At 42.0% G+C, this 25513-nt stretch overlaps 1 protein-coding gene across 1 annotated transcript in view; it reads left to right on the top strand.

The window, feature by feature from the left end:
• The first annotated feature begins 6434 nt into the window (after positions 1-6434).
• Positions 6435-25513, top strand: part of ANKS1B (ankyrin repeat and sterile alpha motif domain containing 1B) — a 1325415-nt gene continuing 1306336 nt past the window's right edge. The window contains 1 exon segment of the mRNA XM_043965259.1: positions 6435-6624. Within this exon segment, the coding sequence (XP_043821194.1) occupies positions 6491-6624 (134 nt within the window). The 5' untranslated portion in view covers positions 6435-6490.

The raw sequence follows: 25513 nt of genomic DNA, 5'->3' as shown, positions 1-25513 counted from the left end.
CCACATGCAGTCCCCAATGCTTTTGAATGACTGCTATTGAACCACATTACAATGCAATTGAAAATATTTAATATTTTAATAAAATATTTTAATATTTAATAAAACAAATAAAATGCAAGAAAATATAGATAATCTTAATTTGTGGTTTCCTAAAGTCAATATGTGACCCACAGGGATCCTGTGTGTGCTTTAGTGGCTCCTGTTTCTATTTGAGTTTTATAGCACTGCTTTAATGAATAAAGTTCTAGACTTGGAGCCAGGTTCAAATCCTAACTGACATTTTACTACCTATTTGACCGTGGCAAACATAACCTCTCTGAGCCTCAGGCAATCACTAGATGGACCATAGTTTGCAGAGCTAGAAGAGGCTCCCACACCCACAAGAGTATAGATCCTTTGTATTTTCATAAATGTAGCATTCATATGCAGTATAGTGAGGAATACACTCTTTTCTTGAAATCAGGAAGTTGGGGAGATATATTCAAACCTGCTTCTGACATATCACTCTACCTCTTGGATATCCAGGCAGTCAAGACTGTTAATTACAGATAAGTTACCAATCTACATCAATGGAGAGAGTTTCCCCAACATTGATGAAAAGTACTACCTCAAAGCCAGAGAACCTGTGTTCAAATCCCACCTCTGACAGTTACTACTTGTGTAACTTTGTCTCTTCACCTAACCTTTCTGGGTCTCAGTTTCCATATCTGTAAAATAATAGAGTTGGACTAACTGGCCCCTGAGCTGCCTTCCCATGAGTCATTGTAACAATAGTAAATCACAGATACAGGCTAGCAAAAGAAAACATTTTTTCCCTTTTCATCTCTGAGTTAGCTTCTATGAAGTCTAACTCAACAATTTGAAATTTTGATGGATGTGAAAACATCATTAAAGAAATGGACACCAGAGTGCCAGGAACTGACTCTAGGGATAAAAAACCTCACTAATGCCTTTCCCATTAGCGGTTGGGTGGCTCCGATGATAATGACAATGACTCAGGGGCCCCAGGTCACTGGATCTGGCCTTAGCTCACTGATGACTAATACTTGCTGTCCATAGCCTGTGGGGTGTGGTGATCAGGTTCAGTTTTCAGACAAGGCCACTAGAACATTCACTTGGTGGTTCCTTCTGAGGAAGGGATAGCTTGTATAAGTGGTGAACGGATTACCTCAAGTCATTTTCAAATTGAATTTGCTCCCCACCTCCCATTTACTTACTGATCTAATGGGACCAGTTTGTCAGGGATTCATTCAATGAAACTCAGCTGAACAAGCCTTTATTAAGAGCCTACTATAGGGGCAGCTAGGTGGCGCAGTGGATAGAGCACCGGCCCTGGAGTCAGGAGTACCTGAGTTCAAATCCGGCCTCAGACACTTAACACTTACTAGCTGTGTGACCCTGGGCAAGTCACTTAACCCCAATTGCCTCACTAAAAAAAAAAGAAAAAAGAAAAAAAAGAGCCTACTATGTGACAGGCATTGTGGTAGGTAGTGGAGATGTCAAGACAAATGTGAGTTGGATCCTGCCCTTGGAGAACTTACATTTTGCCAAGGAGAAAACAACATATACACAAATAAATGAAAACAAACTAGGTTAAAAGGTAAATAAAAAAGTAATTTTGGGGGGGGAGTGGGACATGGTACAGGGTATTAATATCCAGGGGAAATCAGGAGGTGGTCCTTGAGCTAAGTCTTGGAAAGAACTAGGAATTCCAAGAGGCGGAGTTGAGAAGGGAGTATTCCAGGCATGGAGACATCTCTGCAAAAGTGCCAAGATGGGAGAAGGTATGTCATCAGTTATTTTATCTGATTCCTAAAATTGCTCTCAGCTCAAAGTCCACCTCCCCTACTGTTAGCCCAAATTTATCTACTACTCGATATCATAAAATGCATCCAACTGACCTTTACTTATACATGTGAGAACACATTTATTTAACCTTACAATCCAATCAATTTACAATTTATGTTTATCTTCCTTGTTCTCCAGGAAAGACAAAGTGGCTTAGTGGATAGGGAACTGCCCTTGGGGTTCAAGACTGAGTTCAAGACTCACTTCTGAAGAGTACTGGTTGTGTGACCTGGTCAAGTCACCTGACTTTTTTTTTCAGTGTCAACTCTGAAATATAATAAGTTGTGTAGAAGGTTCCAATCCACACTAGTAAGGAGAGTCTACTCATTCAGGAGTTCACTGCACCAAAGAAATCAGTCAGTCAACAAGCATTTATTAAGTGCCTACTCTGTGTCAGACAAGCAAAAAGAAAGACAGGCACTGACCTCAAAGAGTTTATATTCTAGCTGGGGAAGACAATACATAAAAGGGAGCTGAAGGGGGGGGGGTTGGAAATTCATCCCAATGTCTATTCCTAGCTTACATTTTCATATCATATTATTAGGAAACGATTCGTGATTAAGTCTGTATTGTGCACAAAGCACAGGAAGTTGGCAGGTATCATGGAGAATCTATAAGTTATAGAGTCAGGAGAAATGCATTTCTGACATTTTCGAGCTGTGTGCCCATGGGCATTTAAGTCAACTTCTGAGCCTCAGTTTTCATATCTGTAAAATGGGGATAATAATATTCATGGGTTGGTTGTGAGGTTCAGATAAGCTAAATTGTGTAAAGTCTGTATATGAATACTAACCACAGTTTCAAAGGAAATTATATTCATAGCTTGAAACCCAGATGAGTTAATTTTTTAAGTATAAAAAGGGGGGGGGTGCAGCTAGATGGCACAGTGGATAAAGCACCAGCCCTGGATTCAGGAGGATCTGAATTCAAATCCGGCCTCAGACACTTGACACTTACTAGCTGTATGACCCTGGGCAAGTCACTTAAACCTCATTGCCAACAGCAAAAAAATATTAAACTACTTCCTAAACTCTGCAACAAGAATGGTAACCTGGGAACAACTGTGCTGGCTTCTGGGGATAGAAACACCTAGAATAAATGTTCTTGAAGCACTTACCAGGGGAGATGGCATTGTTCTAGTCAGGGGACCTCCGTTTAAATTCCATTTGTGATCTATGCTACCTGTGTGACCCTTGGCAAGCCACTTAATCTCTTTTGCCCCTCCATCTCCTCATCTATAAAATAGGAGCAATAATATGATACCCACATCACAAGGTTGTAAGGAAAGCTTCTTAAAAACTGTAAAGTGCTAATACATACCAGCTGATAAGTTATTCTTCCTGCCCTTCATGACCCTCCATAACCATAAACTTATGGATGTATAGTGTTTTACAATTTGCAAAATGCTTTTACATACCGGTTAATAGCTTGTCCCCCTTACAGCCCTCTGAGCCAGCCAGAGCAGCTTGATGCAATGGAAGTTAATTATTCAAGTAAGCCAACATCAATTAAGCACCTACTACATGCTAGGCATTGTGTTAGGCAGTAGGGATACAAAGAAAAGTTATGAAACAATCGTTATTCTTAAGGGACTGACATTCTATCAACAGAGACATCATATGCATAAATCATATATGGAATAAATATAAAGAGGTAAATACAAAAGAAATGCAAGATCACAAAAATACCATGTAGCTTGGGGAATCAGGAAAGGTGATGCTCCAGTTTTATCTTGATGGAAGAGAGGGATTCTATGAGGTGAGGGTGGAAAGATAGGTGGATAAGGAAAGAAAGAAAGCATTCCAAATGTGGAGAATGTCCAGTGTAGAGGAATGGAAGAGTTAGAAGATGGAGTATCTTGTGTGAAGGAAAGCGAGAAGGCTAGTGTGACCAGATCCCAGGGTGGTTTGTGGGAGAGGTAGTAAGATACAATGAGGCTGGACAGGGAGATTGGGCAAGGTTGGGAAGGCCTTCAAAAAAGCTAAACAGAGTTTGTATCTTAGAGTCAGTAGGGAATCACTTGGGTTTATAGTGACTTAGATCTGTGCATAAAGAAAATTATCTTAGCAAGCAGTGTGTAGGATGGATCAGAATGGTGAAACACTTGAGGCAGGGAGACCCATTATGAGGTTATTGTAATAATCTAGGTAAGAAGGGATAAAGGCTGGAAACAATGTGGGCACTAGAGAGAAGCTAAGAGTAAAGAGAAGTCAGAGAGATGGAACTGGAATCAAATAATCTCGATTTGAATCCCTACTGTGCCATTTGATGTGTATGTGACCTTGGATAAGTCACTTGATTTTCTTGGATCTCAAGTTTCCTTCTCTGTAATATGAGGGAGTTGGTTCAGATAACTTCTAAGGTTTCTTCGAGCCATGATTATATTACCTCCATTTAACCAATGAGAAAACTGAATGCTCATAGAAAAAGGTAAATTGCTTGCCCAGAGTCACTCATCTAGTTAACAGTGGAGCTAAGACCAAAATTTTGGTCTTCCTACTCCTTGTCCCAGACGCGTTCTCTATCTTGCGCCATGCATATAATGGAAAATCAAGTATGTCCGTCACTGATAGTATACTTTATGATAATGTAGGAGAACATTCAATGAATCCCTTTGCTGTTTTATTTTATGTTAGTAGATATGCAAACAAAACAAAACTACGGCTATTTGATGACTCTTGAAAAATAAAAAGAGATCTAAAACTCTGATCAATGACACAGGAAGGACACGAAACCATGCTTTATCCAGGCACCCGCCCCTCAATCCAATCCAGCATTCACCAAGCATTTATTAAGCACTTCCTATGTTCTAGGCGCTGTGGTAGGTGCTAAGGGTACAAAGATAAACATAAAATAGTCCCTGCCCTCAAGGAGCTTACATTCTATCAAGAGAACATATGCGTATGAAGTACATACAAAATAAATACAAGGCAATTTGGCTGTGGTGGAAGGAAACTCCATCATCCAGAGAATGATAATGTAGGAAGTGGTGCTTGAATTGAGTTTAGGAAACTAGGAATTCTTAGACCAGGGGTGAAAAGCGTGTACATTCCACCTCAGAGAGTCGGAGAGGCTGGGAGAAGTCACTGCTCTAATTGCCTGAACACTGCTGGAAGAAAAATATTGACTCTCATCTCCGTCTCTATCCTCAACTCTATCTTCATCCTCATCTCCATCCCCATCTCCATCGTCACCTACCTTCCCATCCCCATTTTCACCTTCACCCTCATCTCCGTCTTCACCTTCGTCCCCATCCCTATCCCCATGGTCATGTTGAAGGAGGCTCCTCATCATCCTTATGGGCCAGAGCTCAAACGGGAGCCCCGGCAGCATCCACATGGGCAAGGAAGAACGGTTCCTGTCCTCACACAGTTAAATTGCCTCCCAAGGAGACTGGAAAAAGGCTCCCTGCCCCTGAATCCCAAGATTATACCCTCTTCCCCTTCCCACCTCCCTTCCCTCGTCTCCTCCTCTCTTCGCGTCCCCCCTCCCCCCGCCCCGATTCCGGACAGACCTGGCTGGGAGACACCTGCCCCTGGCTACACAATGCCTTGCTCCCCTGGCAGCCGGCTGGGTTTAGCTCTAGGAAAGCAAAGCAGTGTCCCCTCCGCCTCAACCTGTTCTCCGGTGCGAGAGAATTAGAGCCACCTACATCTCCCCGCCCTCCCTACCCAGCTCCCCGCCTCCCCCAAATCCCTCCCTGCCCCACCCCAGATCCCCGCCCCCACCACAACCCCCCACCCCCCTTCCCTCCCTGCTGCACGCGCAGCGCCTCATCTCCCCCAACCTTCCTTAAGCAGAGCAACGGCCCCGGCTGCAATCGGGCCACCACCGCCAGCATCACCAGCATCACCAGCATAAGCAGCAGCAGCAGCAGCAACAGCAGCATCACCAGCAGCAGCCCCGCTTCCACACAGCTGCATCCCCAGCCCAGGCCGCCGCCGCCGCCGCCGCCGCCGCCGGGCAGCGTGCAAGCAAGCGAGAGAGGCTCGGCCGGGGGGACTGGGAGCAGGGAGGAGCAGCGCAGGGCTTGCTGGAGCGCCTGAGAGCTCGGAGCTGTCCAGCACCTCCGATGCTAGCTCTGGTCTCCCAGCAACGGGCCTGGGGCGGCATCCCTGCCTTCTTCCCTGGTCATTTGCTCTCTGCTCTCTCCCGGCGCCAGCAAAGACTCTCTCTGGCTTTCGCTTCCTTCTCGATTCCTCACTGCCCACCTCTCCTTGATCCTTACCTTTCTCCCCACCCCCACCTCTAAAAAGCAACCTGTCCCCCTACCACCTCAGAGGGGGGAAAAGGCCCCAAGGTTTTAGGCAGGGAGTGGTGGTTCTTCCTCCCCTGAGCTAGCACAGCCCCCCTCCTCAGAGATGGTTGAATTCCCCTCAGTAAAAGCTGCGCCCTGAAGAGGAAGAGGAGGAAGAGGAGGAAGAGGAGGAGGAGGGGGAGAAGGTAGAGAGGTGCGGGTAGAGAGGTTCTCCCGTCTGGCTGCAGGAATCTCTCCTTGACTGAAGCTTTCTCCTTATTTTTAGGGTGCGGTGGGGAGGGGCGCTGGATTTTTTTTGGGGGGAGGGGTGGGGCGGGAAGTAGGAGCATAAGGTGGGGAAAGAACTCCCCCTCTCCACCCTTCCCGGTGCGGGTGCGAGTGATTATGGGGAAGGACCAGGAGCTATTGGAAGCGGCTCGAACTGGGAATGTGGCTTTGGTGGAGAAACTCCTCTCTGGGAGGAAAGGAGGGATCCTAGGCAGTGGTTCCGGGGCTCTGCCACTCTCAAGCCTGCTAAGGTAAGGACGTGCCTCCTTCCCTCCCCTTCTTCCCCCAACTCCCACGACCTCACTCATCATTATGCCTTGGGATAAATAATCATCTCGCTGTTGCTCCTTGTGCCTGGTAGCTTCCAGAGTGTTTTCTTAAAACAGGATGTGTTTGGATGGGAGGAGGGGAGATCTATGTTTGTCTTCCAGGTAAATGTATCCCTTAGAACCTCAGAGAAATTTTAAATGTTCCTCTCATCAGTGCATCGGTTGCTCCCCCTCTCCCCCCGCCCCGGGATGCAGTGTGCAGAAGTCATGCATCTTTATGGCATCGCTGGATAAAAATTAGGGTGCTTTTCTTGGGTATTTCCATAAATCGTGCTTATTATAGTTGCTGTTTCTAGCCTAGGCTCCCCCCTCCCATTCCCTTCCATTTAAATGAAATTGACAGGGAGTCGCATGCTTGCACTTCCTTGGCAAAAGCCTCAGCCGGGAGCTGCTCTCCCCACTTGCTGGAGACGTGAGCTGGGCTCTGGGTCACGATTCCACAAAAGAAAAAAAAGTGAACCTTGGCACGAGATGTCACTGGTTCTGAGAGTGTGTGAAACTTGATGGAGCAGGTTAGGCAGCCAGGAGGCATTGCCTTTTCTGGACACAGTTGAGTGCAACTCAGTTATTATAAATATATATCCTACTGAAAGGATCTGGGTTTGGAGCAGAAGATCAAAGGCAGGAGATTGTAGAGGCGTTTAATGTAGATTTGTTGCAGGGCAAAGATATTCTTACATTACTTTTGAACAAGAATGTGACGGTCTGGATGCAGCTAGAGATAGGGCAGCCTCGCATAATTTAGAAATGATGGACTCTGATTGAGTTGAACTAGTGGGTAAATGTATTTCTGGGGATCAGAATTGAAGCCAAGAAAATACCGACTACTGGGTCAGGGTCAAGAAAGCGTGAGGCAGTAAGGCACTAAATTATGGTACAGAGTACTGGAGTATGGAGTCAGAAGACGTGGGTTCAAATTCCAAGTTTGTCACTTGCTACCTGGGTGACCTTGAGAAAGGAAAGGGAGGGAATAAGCATTTATATAGCACCCATTACGTGTCAGGCGCTGTGCTTTACAAATATTATCTCATGTGATCCTCACCACAACCCTTCAAGATTGGTGCTCTTATTACCCCCATTTTCCACTTGAGGAAGCTGAAGCTCAGGAGGTTAAGTGACTTGCCCACTGTCACACAGTAAGTTTCTGAGTCTGGATTTGAGCTTAGATCTTCCTGACTCCAGGCCCAGTACTCCATCCACTGAGCCACCTAGCTGCCCTTGGGCAAGTTATTAACCGTCTCTGGGACCTTGCTGTCTTATCTGTAAAACACCGAGCTTGGATTAGTTGACTCTTAGGACCCCTTCCACTTCTAGGTCTAGGGTAGATATATGTGGCTTTCCATTAACCTAACAATCAACTTTTTTTAAGGTCCCATCTATTTGGTTTATCCCATATATGTATATGTATGCATGTACGTATGTATGTGTGTATACACGTGTCTCTATTTTTTTGCTACCCTAACTATGTGATAGGTATTGAGCTTCATTTAGAAGAAAATATGTTCTTAAAACTCTTCTTTGTTGGTTCCCAGCAAGTGCTTAATACAAATTTCTTGGCTATTCTTAGCTAAAGTTTACTCCTATTATAGTGGTCATCGAAGCTAACTTTCTAATTGCTTGCATGTGGGAGAAAATGAAAATGCTTTTCTTCGTGTCTATTTCTCATTAGAAAGTAGAGGCAGGATGATGTAGTATAAAGAGTATTGTGCTTGGAGTCAGGAGGACCAGGTTTCATATCTGACCTCTGACAGTTACTAACTGTGTGACCTTGGGAAAATCACTGAACCTCTCTGAGCTTCCAGCAACTGTTGAAGATGTATCTGCTGTGCTCTGCATTGGTATAAATCGTTTCCCCACACTGATGAAATCATAGGTCTCACTAGAATAAAATAAGTTACTGATGCCTAACCTCTGAAATTATCTCCAGTTATCTAGTCTGTATCTTGTTTGTATGTAGTTCTTTTTTTAGGCCACTGGGGTAAAGTGACTTGCCCAGGATCACACAGCTAGTAAGTGTCTGAGGTGAGATATGAATGTAGCTCTTTACATGTTGTCTCGCTCATTAGATTGTGAGCTCCTTTGGGGTAGGGACTGTTTTTTGTCTTTCTTTGTATCCCTAGCACTTAGCACAGTACCTATCACAGAGTGGGCACTTAAAAATTAGTTGACTTGAATGATTAAAAAAATTGAATGACTATAAGAAAACAAAAAAGGGTGTGGGTGGGTGGGTGGAAGAAGTGACCATATTTCTTTGTGGAAGTAAGACAATTAGAATTTAGTATAAGGAATATGTAATATGATAATATAATACTGGGTACTTCCATATAATTTTGCAAAGAGCTGGTGGTTCTGAGACATTCTTGTAAATGATACAATTTCACTGTAAAGTACAAGTTGGAGGGTCATAAACCCCTCACTCTTTCTTGTTTCGGGTCTAATGACTGTTCTGAGGCAGGCAGAGTTCTTATATGTAACATATACTTCTACTTGGTCACAGACATAATAGTGGCCTGTTTAGATGTGGCTGTTTAGAGGTAAAATCAGCCTTCTCACCTGAGCTTGCGTGCAATAATAAATAGGAGTAGAGCTACATAGCTGAATTTCCAAGTGGACTATTATGATAACTGATTCCCAGGGTGGGGGTAACGGTGGAGAGGGGACAGTGACAAAGAAGGGCTCTGATTAAGACCTTATTTAGTACTGCCAGCTAGATGGTGCAGTGGATAAAGCACTGGCCCTGGATTCAGGAGGACCTGAGTTCAAATCCGGCCTCAGACACTTGACACTTACTAGCTGTGTGAGCCTGGGCAAGTCACTTAGCCCCCATTGCCCCACAAAAAACCCCCCCAAACCAAGACCTTATTAGCGCTTTACCTACATTAGGAACTTAATTTTGCTGTGATGAATGATGCCTTAAAGTACACGTATTTGTGATAATTCTTTTTTGTTTTAAAAATGTTTTAGGAATGCTTTAAAAAAATGCTATTAAAATAAAATAAAAAATAAAAAATTGCCATTACTTTCCAATACCTCCCAAATACCCCCCAAATTTCCTTTTAAGAAATTATACTTAGAGGCAGCTAGGTGGCGCAGTGGATAGAGCACAGGCCCTGGAGTCAGGAGTACCTGAGTTCAAATCCAGCCTTAGACACTTAACACTTACTAGCTGTGTGACCCTGGGCAAGTCACTTAACCCCAATTGCCTCACTAAAAAAAAAAAGAAAGAAAGAAAAAAGAAAAAAAGAAATTATACTTAAATAAAACAAATCAATCCATGCAACACATGTGATGATATATCCCTCCTTCCATACCTCTATGGTACCTAGCACAAGAGAAACAGGGTTCAACCTTAGCCCTCTGGAGATCAGACTGGTTATTGCATTTATCTAAATTTTTTTCCTTTACGTTATTGTAGCCAGTGCATACGAGGTTCTCTTGATTCTTCTTCCTTTACAATATACCACTGCAAACATGTCTTCTCATATTTCTCTGAAATAAAAGACATAAGCTGAATTATTTTCTTTTATGTTACTGAGATCATTGCACATATTTGTTCTCATAGTTCTGCTTACTTAACTCATCAATACAATACAATTTCTTTGAGTTCCTTACTTTTGGCCTTTTCATATTGTTTTGTATTGTCCTATAACATTAGTATGCTATAATTTGTTCAGTTTTTCTCCCAGTCAATAAGCACTATCTTTGTTTCAAGTTTTTGCTGCTATGAATTTGGTGCCATCTGTGGAACCTGGCTCTCTGCCTTGGGTATCCTTGGGGTATAGGGTCATGCTTTTTGAAAGGAATTGAAAATATCCTTTCCCCAATTTCACTGTTTCAAAAATGGAAAAGCTGTGTGAGGGGGGTTGGATTAGATATTCTTTAATGTCCCCTCTAGTTTTCAATTTATGATAGTAAGGATGGTTAATTTTTAAAAATAAACACACAGAGCACTTGGTGATCATTATACACCAAATTCAAGGTAAATTTGAAAAATAAAATAGTGTGTTTGACTTGAAAAGAATTTCTTTTGTTTGGAAAAGTATGACTTTGTCATAAGTGGCAGGTTTTTGTTTGTTTGTCTGTCTGTTTGTTTGCATTCCTCCAAAAGGAAAAAAAAATTACAGGGAAAAGTTCCTAGAAGGAACTGAGAAAACAAAACTCTTCTCCTCCCCAATTCTTTCTGATTTTGATCTCTTCCATACAAAATCTGATGCTCTGCCCTTGAGAAGACTCACTGTGGAAAGGCAGGCTTCGAGGTAGGTATTCCTGGGGACAAGATGAAAACTAAAAAATGGCACGTAATTCTCATCATTCTATTATCACTTTAACAAATGACTCACTTTTAGAGGAATTTAGTTATAGGGTAATGGAAAATTGGTTCATTTTTTCCTGATGAATCAAATCTAATTACTCATGAAATGTAATTTGCACAAGACTTTGAAGTTTGTGTGTCTCAGCATAACTTATCGAATAGATGAGGGCTTTAATTTGTGAGCTGGGTCACATATGTGGCATGATGGAAATGACATTAGGTTGGGCATCTGGAGACCTGGGTTCTAACTTTGGTTTCTTTTTTTTTTTTTTACCTTATTCTAGATCCTTTCCACACTAGGTCTCAATTTCTTTTTATTTTTTATTTTTGGTGAGGCAATTGGGGTTAAGTGACTTGCCCAGGGTCACACAGCTAGTAAGTGTTAAGTGTTTGAGGCCAGATTTGAACTCAGGTCCTCCTGAATCCAGGGCCAGTGCTCTATCCACTGTGCCCACCTAGCTGTCCTTTCAATTTCTTCATTTGCAAAATTAGAGGCAGCTAGGTGGCCAGTGGATAGAGTGCAGGCCCTGGAGTCAGGAGGACCTTAGTTTAAATCTCACCTTAGATACTTACTAGCTGTGTGATCTGGGGAAAGTCACTTTACCCTGTTTGCCTCAGTTGCCTCATCTATAAAATAAGCTGGAGAAGGAATGGCAAACCACTTCAATATTTTTTCCAGGAAAACCCCAAAATTGGGTCATGAAGAGTTGGACATGACTGAAAATGACTAAATAACAACAAATGAGAATGTCAATACAGGTTGTCCCATCCCAGTAGAATTCTATGTTTATTTGTAAAATGAGGGGGTTGGGCTAGACGATGTCTTAGGTCACTTTCATGTGATCCTAATTCACTTAACCACCTTCTCCCATCATTTTCCCCACATGTAAAATGAGGGAGTTAGACTATATCAAGGGTCTTGAACATTTTTTTATCATGGTCTCTGAAAAGTAATGGTTTTAAATAACTAAGGGAAATGCTGGTTAGAAGTTAGTGAAAATAAATATGTAATCCCCTCCCCTCCCCATTCAATCTTATCTCCCTGAAATTTGCCCTCTGACACTTTGGGACCCTAGGTGAAGTATCCTTTGACCAGATAGTTTCTAAGGCCCCTTAAAAACTCTGGGTCCATGTTTCTAATCTAGAAATGAGAGGCAGCATGGGGATAGTGAAAAACACTTGGACCCAGAGCCCCCAGAGACTTGGATTTGAGTCCTGCCTTTGGCATTTAATCACTGCATGACCTCAGGCAAGTCATTTCACCTCTTAAATTTTCTCATTTGACAGACAGTACTTCAATTATCCACTCTACCGTGTTGCTAGGAGGAAAGTAACTTTGCTATCTTTAACTTCACATTCTGAGGCAGCTTGGTGCAGTGTTAGACTTGGCATCAGGAAGACTTGGGTTGGAATACTACCTCAGATACTTCTTAGCTGTTTGAATCCTGGGAAAATTACTTAAACTCTCTGTCCCTCGGTTTCCTCATCTGAGATATAAGGATTGAGCTGAGAGCCATAGCTTCAGAGTTGGAAGGAACCCCAAAGGCCAACTTCTTCATTTTCTGGATGAAGAAACTGAGGTCTAGAAAGGTGAAGAGACTTGGGCCAGAACTTCTAAGAGTCAGAGCCACATGGCTAGTTAAGTGTTTAAGATAGAATTCGATCCCAGGTTTTTCTGATTCCCAGTCCAGTGTCCTGTCCATTATACCAAACTGCCCTCTTGCTATACCATCCTGCTTCTTCAATCAGGCGACCTCTAGGGTTCTTTCTCTAAATCTCCGATCCTATGAGTGAATGAGGGAAGGTGAGTTATTATTATTCATTCAAAATGCTCCAATGGAGGGGGCAGCTAGGTGGCTCTATAGTGGATAAAGCAGCAGCTCTGGATTCAGGAGGACCTGAGTTCAAATATGGCCTCAGACACTTGACACTTACTAGCTGTGTGAACTTGGGCAAGTCACTTAACCCTCATTGCCCCACATAAACAAAAACAAAACCAGATCTATTGGAGTATTTTTTTTGCAGGGCAATGGGGGTTAAATGACTTGCCCAAGTTCACACAGCTAGTAAGTGTCAAGTGTCTGAGGCCATATTTGAACTCAGGTCCTCCTGAATCCAGGGCCAGTGCTTTATCCACTGTGCCACCTAGCTGCCCCACTCCAATAGATCTGTGAGCTCATCCATATGGGAATTTCCTTCAGTGATGCAGATGGCAACCCAACCTTGGCTGCCCAAACTGTCTGAGTCTCATCCATGTCCTTCCCTAACTTCTCCAGAGAGTCCATTCAAGGTGCTGGAGGTTTGCTTAGATTTTTCCTGCCATTTCAAGGGTGTTGTTTGTGGCACCTTGCCAAGTGTGGGGCATTTGTGCTGTTCACCTATCTTCCCTTACTCCATATCCATGTGTTGAGCTGACCCTTTTCGTTCATACACTTCCCTGGTATGATCCTTCTCTCTAGTTCTGTCATGTTCTTCTTTGGACATGTATGCATGCATGTATTTTGGGGTATATTTGAAATTAAATTAAAATGTAAAAATAACAACAATATATTTTCTCCCTCCTGCTTCCCCTCTCAAAGAAAAGAAAAACTCTTAACAAATATGCATCATCAAGCAAAACAAATTCCCCTGGTGATTATATCTGTTGTACTCCTGCCCACCATGTCCTTCTTTACAGCCTTCTGTATGATTCTCATTTTTAATTGCTTGGAGATATTATTCATACACAAAAGTTAAATTGGGGATCCATTTTTAAATGACCTTACAACTTCATCTTTATTGCTGGCTATTCATTTAATTTTTCTTCTCTTCCTCAATTTATCTTGGCTAAATACTGTCATTCCCTTGTTGCTAATTCCCATAGGAGTTCTTGGAAAAGCCAGCCAACCTAGGACTTTCCCAAAGTTGCTGTTGATTGCCTCGTAGCAATTAAGTGTGCAAGGGCCATATGACTGGGAGCTGAAGTGTGTGTGTGTCTGTGACAGTGCATTTTCCAAAGAGGAGTTTGAGAAGCCTGGAGCTATTACACAACTGTAGCAATAGTGTCTGAGGAAGTAGGTCAATCGAGGTTGTGGTCATTTAATTACCCAAGCGAGCTCAATCTCAGTGCAGTAACATAGAACAGACCAGGGAGCTTATACTCAGGCAAAGTCATTCCAGATTACAGGAAAAACACCTGGCTCTCCCTTTCTGAAGAATCTAATTACTAAGGATGTGGTCCTGGGAATTAAACGTCTGCCTCATGGAATGGGAATGAATTTCAGTGTGGGAAGCTGATTGTGGAATCTTTGAGTCTTTTGGGTAAAAAGGATATGGCATCTCTCATGGCCAATTCAATCTCTGATAGATCCCTTCTTTGGCCTGCACTATGGGAGGTCATTTAGCCTGTACTTGGAAACTTGCAGTGACAGGAATCTTTCAAGAACCGAGGCCATTTTAAATAACTTCTTTAAAAAGTAGATTTTTAAAAATTGCAATCTTCAATATGTATGTTAGTGCATTTCACCCCATAACCTTTGTCCTCTCTCCTCCCAGAGACCGATCATATCAATAAAAAAGATTTTTTTTTTAAAGAAAAAGAACAGGAAAACCCCCAATAAAACCAAGTGATACATTGAAAGAATTTGGTAACTTATGAAATGTTCCACAGCCTTGGACCCCCATCTCTTCAAAGAATTGGGGAGATATTATCTTATTCACTTCTTCAGGGCCAAGTTTGTTCTTTGTAATTTCCAAGCATCCAATTTTGATTGTTTTGTGGTTATTCTTAACATTTATATTATTATGGTTACTCTGTAGGTTGGCTTCTTGGCTCTGCTTGATAAGTTTCAACATTTCATATTTATTTCTTATATTAAACCAAAATCTGTCTTGCTATAATTGGGGGGAATGAGGAGAGCAGCAGAGGGAAGCTGAAAAGGCACTGGATTAAGAGAAAACCCAGCTGGCTACTGTACTAACATTGTGACCTCGGGCAATCGGATCAATGAAGCAAACAACCAAATTAATTATGCTATATATATGTATATGTATGAATATGTGTGCATATATACACATATACATAGATATGAGAATATATTATACATTTATTTAGACATACATATATATGTTTGAAATATACAAAGTGTTTCATAGCCCCGAGCCCCAACTTCTGCAAAGGAACAGGGAGACAATTATTCTTATCTCTTTTCTGTGAGGCTAATTTTTTTTTTAGTGAGGCAATTGGAGTTAAGTGACTTGCCTAGGGTCACACAGCTAGTAAGTGTTAAGTGTCTGAAGCTGGATTTGAACTCAGGTACTCCTGACTCCAGGGCCAGTGTTCTATCCACTGCGCCACCTAGCTGCCCCTAAATTTGTTTTATATAATTTCCTAGGATCCAGTTTGGGATACAAAGACAAAAAATGAAACAATTTCTGTCCTCCGGAGAACTTACATTCTATTTGGAGGTTGGGGGGAGATGACATGAATATATACATACATACACAGGTACATGCACACATAACAATTCAAAGTAATTTTGTTGGGGGAGAGTAAAGTAGCTGGGGAAGGAGAATTTCATGTAGAAGACGGTACTTGGGGCAGTTAGGTGGCGCAGTGGATAAAGCACCGGCCCTGGATTCAGGAGGACCTGAATTCAAATCTGGCCTCAGACACTTGACACTTAACACTTACTAGCTGTGTGACCTTGGGCAAGTCACTTAACCCCCACTGCCCTGCAAAACAAAAAACAAAAAGAAGATGGTACTTGAGCTGAGTTTTGAAGGAATTTAGGGATTTTAAGAGGAGTGGAGTGAATGTGCAATGGATGTGTCATATTCCAGGCATAGGAAACAGCTGGGGCAAAAGTGTGGAGATGGGAGACAGAATCTTGTGTATGAGAAATAGTAAGAAGGCTAGACCATAGAGTGTGGGAAGGTGAATCTTGCATGATAAAAGTGGAAAGGTAATTTTGAGTCCATGATTCCAGTTTCCTCATCTGCAAAATGAACTGGAGAAGGAAATGGCAAGCCAGTCCAGTATCTTTGCCAAGAAAACTTCAGATGGGGTCACAATGAATCCAACACAACTGAAATGACTGAACAACAAAGTTTTTGGTCAGGACGCGAAAGGGTTGAAATGCCATACCAAGGAGTAGGTAAATCCTGACCTTTCTGGGTCTCCGTTTTCTTGACTGTGAAATGAGGGAGTTGAACATGATGACCCATTTGGTTCCTTCTATTCCTTACTCCATAATGCAATAAACCCACGAGAAAGCACCTTGACAAAGTAGATATAGTTGTTGGACTTATAGTCAGGAAGATATTTTTGAATACTATCAGAGCTATTCCATGTATGACCAGGTCAAATCCCTCCTCCTTCCTCAGTTTCTGTTTTCTCATCCGTAAAATGAAGGCAATAGAAGTATCGACCTCATAGGGTTATAAGGATCAAATAAGGTAACATATGCAAAGTGCTTTGCAAACATTAAAGTGCTATATACATTTTAGCCATTATTATTATTGTTATTTCAGCTATGTTGAGAGGCAGCATTCTGTAGTGTGGAGGGAACGCCAACCTTGCAACTAGAAAGTCCTGTCTGATACATCCTGACCGTGTGACCATGGGAAGATCACCACACCTCCCAATGCTCCCAGGCTACTCTCCAAGACTGTCAATTGCAGAATAGGGGCAGACTTGCATTGGTAGAGAGAATTTCCCCACTTGGGAATTTCCCATACCGAGGAAATGACAGGTTTAATCACTTTCTCTATCCTATTCTGACCAGAGTTTGTAATTCTTCTTCTTCCCCAACTCCTAACCCCAGGTGCATCACAGAATGAATATAATATTCTAGAAACTAGTTCTTCAAATATCTGAAGACAACTTTCATGTCCTCCCTAAGGCTTCCCCCCCCCCCTCAAGGCTACACATCTTTGTTTTCTTAAATTGTTCCTTATGTGATAAAGTTGCTACAACGTTCTCCATGATGGTCACCCTCCTCTGTATGTGCTCCAGTTTATCAGTGTCCCCCATCATTCTCCAAAATTCTTGTGATGATCTTTGGCCTGTGTTGGGATATTCTTTTTCTGGATACTCTTGTTCGATTAAATATGCTCAGGTCTCCTCAATATTGATGAAACCTTCCTTTCACCCTTATTCTCATACAATTACTGTATCACCTCCTACCTCTCCATCATTTATTTATAAATTCTTGAAGTTTTCTGTTGACTCACATTCACCATCCACTCCCTTGTGAGTGCTGTATAAGTTACCTTTTGGCCCCAACTATCTAATGACCCCTGTGAAATGGAAATAAGTTTTGAGTTCCCTCTCAATGGATGTCTCCGAGCAGAGGTTGGATGATGACCTTTGTAGCATATCATTGTAGGGTTTCCTTCCCTAGACATGGATTGGACTAGGTAGCTGCTGAGGGTCTTCCCAACCCTTAATTCTGTGACCTTGTGAAAGGTTACCAATAACCTTTTTTTGGTGGGGCAATGAGGGTTAAGTGACTTGCTCAGGGTCACACAGCTGGTAAGTGTCAATTGTCCGAGGCTGGATTTGAACTTCGGTCCTCCTGAATCCAGGGCTGGTGCTTTACCCACTGTGCCACCCAGATGCCCCTACCAATAACCTCTTTTTTTTTTTTTTTTTAGTGAGGCAATTGTGGTTAAGTGATTTGCCCAGGGTCACACAGCTAGTAAGTGTTAAGTGTCTGAGGCCAGATTTGAACTCAGGTACTCCTGACTCCAGGGCCGGTGCTCTATGCACTGCGTCACCTAGCTGCCCCACCAATAACATCTTTTTTTTTTTTTTAGTGAGGCAATTGGGGTTAAGTGACTTGCCCAGGGTCACACAGCTAGTTAAGTATTAAGTATCTGAGGCTGGACTTGAACTCAGGTCCTCCTGACTCCAGGGCCGGTGCTCTCTCTATCCACTGCGCCATCTAGCTGCCCCCCACCAATAACATCTTAATTGCCAGATACAACAGCCTTGTCCTTGATTTCTCTGTAGCAAATGATGCCACGAGGTCCTCCTTATATCAGCATACTCTTCCTCACTCAGAAAGTTCCTGTGGTTTCTTGTTGCTTCTATGATCAAATATATCACTCAATTTTTTGGTATTTAAAAATGATAGAAACCAGGACCCCAATCTACTTTTATAATCTTGTCATACATTGTTCCCCTCAAGAATTCTGTGATAAGTGGCAAATATAAGAAAAATGGAATATATTGGATGTTGGAGGTGATGTGGGAAAGCTGGGACACTAATCCACTGTTGGTGGAATTGCGAAAAGATCCAACCATTCTGTGTTTTTCTTTTTTTTCTTTTTTTTTTTTTTGTGAGGCAATTGGGGTTAAGTGACTTGCCCAGGGTCACACAGCTACTACATGTCAAGTGTCTGAGGCTGGATTTGAACTCAGGTCCTCCTGAATCCAGGGCTGGTGCTCTATCCACTGCACCACCTAGCTGCCCCCACATTAAATTCTTATTGACTTGACCAATTCAGAGCTACCATGATTTCTTGGTTCATCTTCTTTGTCTGTAATCAGTCTTTCTCTTTCCCCCCTCCTTTTTCCTCATTCTTTTTCCTGATCCTTTGTTGCCTAAGGCTCTGTCATTGGTCCTTTTCTCTATTTTCTCATCCTTGGCCATCCCGTTCTTCTTCATAGTTGCAGCTATCATTTCTATTCCTAACTCTGTATTTCTAGCCTTGATTTCTCTTGGCTCCAGACCTGTATCCCTGGTTTCCTAAAGGACATTATGACCTAGATGCCTAGTGGTGCCTCATGCTCAGCATGTCCATAGTGATCCAAGGGAAATAGCAGTAGCTTGGGATTCAGAAGGATCTGGGTTTAAAACTTGGTATTGCCATCAACTAGAAAGCTAGCCTAGCATAGTGGAAAGAGCATTATAGATTGTTGTTATTGTTCATCCTTTTTGGGGGGTGGGATGGGGCAATGAGGGTTAAGTGACTTGCTCAAGGTCACACAGTTAGTAAGTGTCAAGTGTCTGAGACTGGATTTGAACTCAGGTCCTCCTGAATGCAGGGCCAGGGCTTTATCCACTGTGCCACCTAGCTGCCCCCTAATATTTTCTTTTTTTTCTTTTTTCACTTTGTCCTTCATTCTTGAAGAGGACCATGGTATTGGCGTGATGTCATGACTTGCAGTGAATTGGATTTAAGTGAGGCAGGGCTGTACAAGGTCACCAACCTCATAGGGAACCAGGGAGCACATAGTAAGTACAAGATGTTATAGTCTACAGCAAGCCAGGCCTGAGATCAAGAAGACTTGAGTTGTAATCCAGCCTCAGACACTAGCTGTGTGAATCTGGTCAAGTCACACAACCCCTGTTTGCCTCAGTTTTTTCATCTGTAAATTGGGGATAATAATAGAACCCGCCTCCCAGGATTATTTCTAGGATCACATGAGATAATAAAGCACTTTGTAAACTTTAATTCACTATATAAATGCTAGATGTTATTATTATTATATTTTTACTTCCTTCCTAGATTATTGCCCTAGAGCCTTCTAATACTTCTTTTTTGCCTTGACTCCCTTTCCTCTACAATTTATCTTTCGAGTGAAACCTAACTTCAAAGACTTTATATTCTGGGGGAGGGGAAAGGACAGCAAATACTACATGCACTAGTAAAAATGAGCCAATCTGAGGAGGGACTGAACATGCTAGTCCTTGGAGAGATGGTGCGTATCAGGGAAGGACACAGAAGAAGCAGTGTCTGAACTGATCCCTTTAGGGAAGGTATGAGTTCTGAAAGACAAACTGAAGGAGAATCGAAATTCCAGGCATGGAAAAGTTTGTGGGGATCATAAAGTGGAGAAAAGGAATGATGAGTTTAGGGAAGAACTAAAATTTGAGTCTGGCTGAAAAGGGAATTTGAAGCCAGATTATGGTAGACATTAAATGCCAAAGGGAAGAGTTTGTATTTTTTTTGGGGGGGGGCAATAAAGAACCACAGAAGATGTTAGAGAAGGGAAATGATGTTCTCAGATCCGTGCCTCAGGAAGATGATTTTTCGCACATTTATAAAAAATGGATTGCAGAGGGTGAGAGGCTGAAGGCTAATGAGGAAGCTATTACAGATGTTCACACGTGAAATCTTGAGGTCCTGGGTAAGTAAGGTGTGATACTTCGCAGAGGTAAAATTGCCAGAGCTTAGTGATTTAGTGGATATAAGGCTGTGAGAAGAGAAAAAAATCTAGGCTGACTCTGAGGCTATGGACCTAGGTGATTGCAAAGATGGTGATGTCCTCAGTAGATAAAGGAATGTTTGGAGGAGGGGGAGGTTTGCGGGGGAAGTCTATGAGTCCCATTTTCAGTGTGTTGAGTTTGAAAGCCAACAGAAAATGCAGAAGGAGGTGTTCGGTAAAATTCTAGAATCCAGAGCTAGAAAAATAGATTTAGGATTCATGCACCTAGCACAGCGTCCGGCAAATATAAGTCACTTAAGAAATACTTGTTAATTGATTGATTAGAGAAGATAAGTGACTCCATGAGAGAGCATTGTGAATAGTGATATACAGAGAAATTGTCCTCCTTTGGAGTCAGGGGTTCTGGATTCAAAACACTAAGGGGATAAATTCACATTGACCACTCCCATAGGCTAATGATATGAACAATGTCTCCCATGACAGCTAGGGGTGAGAGGTAGCCAGGTGTCTGAGAGTCATAGAGAGCTTAGCATTTTGCTCTAGTGTAGATCATATTGCTACCAGGATGAGCATGACTTCACCAGTTTCTGATCTTTATTGAACCAGATCAGGTAAATGGGTATCAGCAGTTAACCTGTTGCCAGTCCCTAGAAAAATTCTAGAAAAGATTACAAAATGAGATCACTGGATTTGAAGTCCAGAAGACCTGGGTTCAAATGCCACCTCTGACACTATATGACTGGCAGGGATGATTTAGCTTCTTTGGGCTTCAGGTTCTTATTTGTACAAGCATAAGCCTGGGGTCAGCTAAGGTCCCTTTCAGCTCTAAAAATCTATGATCTGGAAATCGATGATTATTAGATGATTTTATTTAGAATAAATGAAGATGTATTATGGAGATATGAGACTGCATCTCCCTCCCTCTTTTACATATCTGAGGGACTTTCACTGGTGAATGTTTTTCCCTTTTTAAAGATTCTTTGTTTTAGGGGCTGGCTTTCTGGGTGGGGGAAGGAGAAGGATATGTTGGGAAATGAAGATGATGTCAAAACAAAATATGTCTCTTTCCTACCCTCCCAGAGAGCCAAAAAAAGAGAAATAAAAATGTTCAGCAAAATCACTTAGCATATTTCTGAGTTGTGTGGCCACAGCCCCCCACCTTTGAAAAAACTGAAGGTGGGGGGAGGGGAGGTGCCTTCTTAGAGCTCTTCTTTCTCATAGCTAAGCTTGGTCATTAACATTTCCCAGAATTCACTTTCAGTTGTCTTGTCATCTTCCTGATTTCTTAAACATGATTCAATAGTTATGTCATTATATTCATAAATTCTTCACAAACTTTCAGTAAGTCCAAATTACATTCTTCTGAGTCTAGAGATTTGAACTCATTTAAACGAGCTAAGTGCTCTCATCCTTAGTTCCCTTTATTTTGGGCTCCAATTATCTCTCAACCATGTTCATCCTCCTCTTTCTAGTTTGAAGATTATCCTTCTTGGTAGAGGAAATGAAAGGATCTATTTACTAGGGATTAAATTGCTCTGCTTGGTTTCTGTTATCTGCCAACACTATGCCATCTGCCCCAAGAACAAGCCTATTGGTTCTTTGTTCCATTTGTTCTAGACAGGTTTTTGAGCCCATTTTGTTGTTCTTAACTTTTTTCACAGCTCTTAGTTAATTTTGAACCTTAGACTTCCTGGCATTATCCTAACAGATTCAGGCCAGTTTTAAACATATATGTATATGTATGCATATGTGTATGTGCATGTATATACATGTATATATACATATATGCACACACATATATGTATTTGTTCATGCTTGTATGGCTTTCTTTTCATCTTTTGTACATTCCCCCCCCCCTTTTCTTTTTGTGGGGCAATGAAGGTTAAGTGACTTGCCCAGAGTCACACAGCTAGTAAGTGTTGAGTGTCTGAGGCCAGATTTGAACTCAGGTCCTCCTGCATCCAGGGCCGGTGCTTTATCCACTGCGCCACCTACCTGCCCCCCCAACCCTGTACGGTTTTTAAAAGGCAGAGTGGTGATTTCCTTGATGTGGGTATCTCTTCCACTGATACCTATCTGGATTCTTCTACACGTGGGGAGATGCCTTTTGAGAGTTGTTATATCTGTTTTCTTTCACAGCAAGACTAATATGGAAATATATTTTTCATGATTGCACATGTATAACCTATATCAATTTGCTTACCATCTCAGGGAGGGGGCAGGGAATAGAGGAAGGGAGAGTACTGGAACTCAACATTTAAAAAATGTTAAAAGTTGTTTTACATGTAATTGGGGGAAAAATAAAATAAATAAGGAAATAGGATAAAAAGAAAGTTGCTGTAGCTGAAAAATTGATCAACTCATGCACAACTTGGTGATGAATCCTCCCTCCTTCCTCCCCAGCTACTAATGCCTTCTCCCAAATATCTTACATTTCTTTAATATGGGTTTTATATATTATTATGTACAAAACAAAAGAGGAAGCAAGGTGGTGCAGTGGATAGAATGCCAGACTCAAAGATAGGAAGACCTGGGTTCAAATCCTGTCTCAGACAGTTCTTAGCTGTATAACCCTAGGTAAAATTGCCCAACTGCTTGCAGCTTCAGTTTTTTCACCTGCAAAATGATGATTAAAAAATAGCACTTTCTTTGCAGAGCTGTTGTGAGGATTAAATTAGATAACATATTTAAATTCTTTGAAAACCTTAGAGCACTTTATAAGTATTGACTACCATCATCATCATCATCAAAAGGGCAATGAGAGTTAAGTGACTTGCCCAGGGTCACACAGCTAGTAAGTGTCAAGTATCTGAGGCCAGATTTAAACTCAGGTCCCCCCAAATCCAGGGCTGGTGTTTTATCCACTGCGCCACCTAGCTGCCCCTCCACCTAGCTGCCCCTCCATTCCCTTCTAAGAGGAGGAGGTGGTGGTATTTTTTGAGTCATCTGGCACAACCCTGCCTCCCCTCTTTTCTCTGTGTGCCATACTGATACAGGTAGACCGGCTTGTTTGCCTATGAGAATAAATTGCATTTCTATCGACAGAATTTTTATTTTTGAGAGTTTCCCATCTGTCTTGTGCTACCTTCCTCTCTTCACTATCTCTAGTCATAGGCTCAAATATATCTTTTCTCTGAACTTTTTTTTTACCTCATAGTATTTTATTTTTTTCCAATTACATGTAAAGATAGTTTTCAACATTTATTTTTATAAGATTTTGAGTTAGAAAAGTTTCTCCTTCCTTCCCTCTCCTGAAGCCAGCAAGCAGTCTGATATAGGTTACACATTACAATCATGTTAAACATTTTCCCCCATTAGTCATGTTGTGAGAGAAGAATCAGAGCAAAAGGGGAAAACCACAAGAAAGAAAAAAACCATAAAACAACAAAAAAGTGAAAACAGTATGCTTCCATCTGCATTCAGACGCCGCAGTTCCCTGGGTGTGGATAGCATTTTTCTCTGAACTTTTTGTTCTTACTACAGGAGCTATTGAAGGTTTCCTTTAATCCATAAGGTTATATTGAACAGTCTTTGCATTCATATAACGCAAGAAGAGGTTTTGTTATTTTTTTAGAGTGGAATTTACATAGCACTCCCAAGAAGGCAGAGCTGGTTGGATGAGATGCTCCATGGATATTTGTTGAATTGTATTGAACACAATTGCAAAGTGTCTGTCTCTCAAGGCTCCCCTACCCCATGAGATATGAGAGTGAGAATTAGGACAGGGTACTGTCTTTCCTGTCTTAGGTAGTCAGATGATGCAGTGAACAGAGCCTTGGAGGAATCTGAGTCAGGAGTGTATGAGTTTCTTTCTTTCTTTCTTTCTTTCTTTCTTTCTTTCTTTCTTTCTTTCTTTCTTTCTTTCTTTCTTTCTTTCTTTCTTTCTTTCTTTCTTTTTGCGGGCCAATGAGGGTTAAGTGACTTGCCCAGGGTCACACAGCTAGTAAGTGTCAAATGTCTGAGGCTGGATTTGAACTCAGGTCCTCCTGAATCCAGAGCCAGTGCTTTATCCACTGCGCCACTTAGCTGCCCCTAGGAATGTATGGGTTTCAGTGCTGAGTTAGACACGTACTAGTTGTTTGACCTTGGGTAATCCATAGGATGATAGAATGAACCATAGAAGTCATCAGCTCCAACCCCTTCTTATAGATGAAGACATCAAAGAATGGAGTTGAATAACCTGCCCAGGGATACCCTGCTAGTCAAGTGTCTGAATCAGAATTTGAACTCAGGACTTCTAGCTTGTTAGTCCAGTGCTTTGCCTACCTACTAAACCACCTGAATGCTGGGTCACTTAATTTATCTTAGCCTTAGTTTCTCCATTTGTAAAATACGAATAGTGAGAGTACAAGGCTGTCATGAGGATCGAATAAGATGACATAAAGTTCTTTGCAAATTTGAATGGGATCTCAGAATTGTAGCTATCAGTTAATTCACAGGAGAAATCTAGATAGGAAGACCTACTACATAGTCACTGATGGGGGAGGGTTGGGTGGGGTAAGGGAAGGCATCAGGCAGTTTAGCCATGAATTTGCTCTGCTTTGTGTGGTGGGTATAGGTGAAAGGATATTAGGCAGCTTTAGAAAGACCCAGTGGTTTCTTTCTTTACTTTTTGGGGAAATTTTAAATAATGGCTATCTTTTGATTTTGTATCACTTAATTTCCCAATATATCCTTCCCACCTCACACCCAGAGACCCATCCTAAATAACAAAGAATGAAAAAGAAAAAAAAAAGTGGTGGGAAAGAGTTTAGAAAAACTAAATTCATCAGTCATATCTACCAGGGTATGTGATATTCTGCACCCATAGTTCCCCACCTCCAGGAAGAAGGAAGGGAGGGGCCTTCTCATAGCTCTTCTTCAGGAAGCCCTTGTATTTCCATAGATATTGAAACAATTCTGACTGGTGGTTTCATAGGTCTGGTGCTGCCAGCGTCCTCAGTGGTCATCTAGTCTTAAGGCCAGCTAGTAAGAGGCAGTGACGGGGCATGGATCCAGTCTTTCCATTTCTAAACCTCATTCTCTTTTTCCATTGAGCCACACTGATTCCTTGGGACTGGGCCCTCACTTCCAAGGAAACTCAGCCTTAGTAAAAAGTGATAAATCACAAAGAGAGCAGTAGCGCTGCCTGGAAGCTTTATCTTGATAAAAATAGGCCCGTTCCAAATGGATTCCCTATTTTAGAATCTCATGATGTTTGGTGATTGCACCATTATATGCATAGAGCTGCCAGGGCTGGTGTGAATGGTGGCAGCTGTGCTGGGGGGTGGGAGAGGGGAGCCTGCTTTGGTACCTTCCATGTCTTCCTCCAAGCTGCCGGGCTTTCTAGACCTACCATACGG

The sequence above is a fragment of the Dromiciops gliroides genome, chromosome 5, assembly GCF_019393635.1.
Source record: "Dromiciops gliroides isolate mDroGli1 chromosome 5, mDroGli1.pri, whole genome shotgun sequence".
Classification (NCBI taxonomy): Eukaryota; Metazoa; Chordata; class Mammalia; order Microbiotheria; family Microbiotheriidae; genus Dromiciops; species Dromiciops gliroides.
Note: the sequence above shows the minus strand (reverse complement) of the source record. Positions and strands in the feature narration are given on the sequence as shown.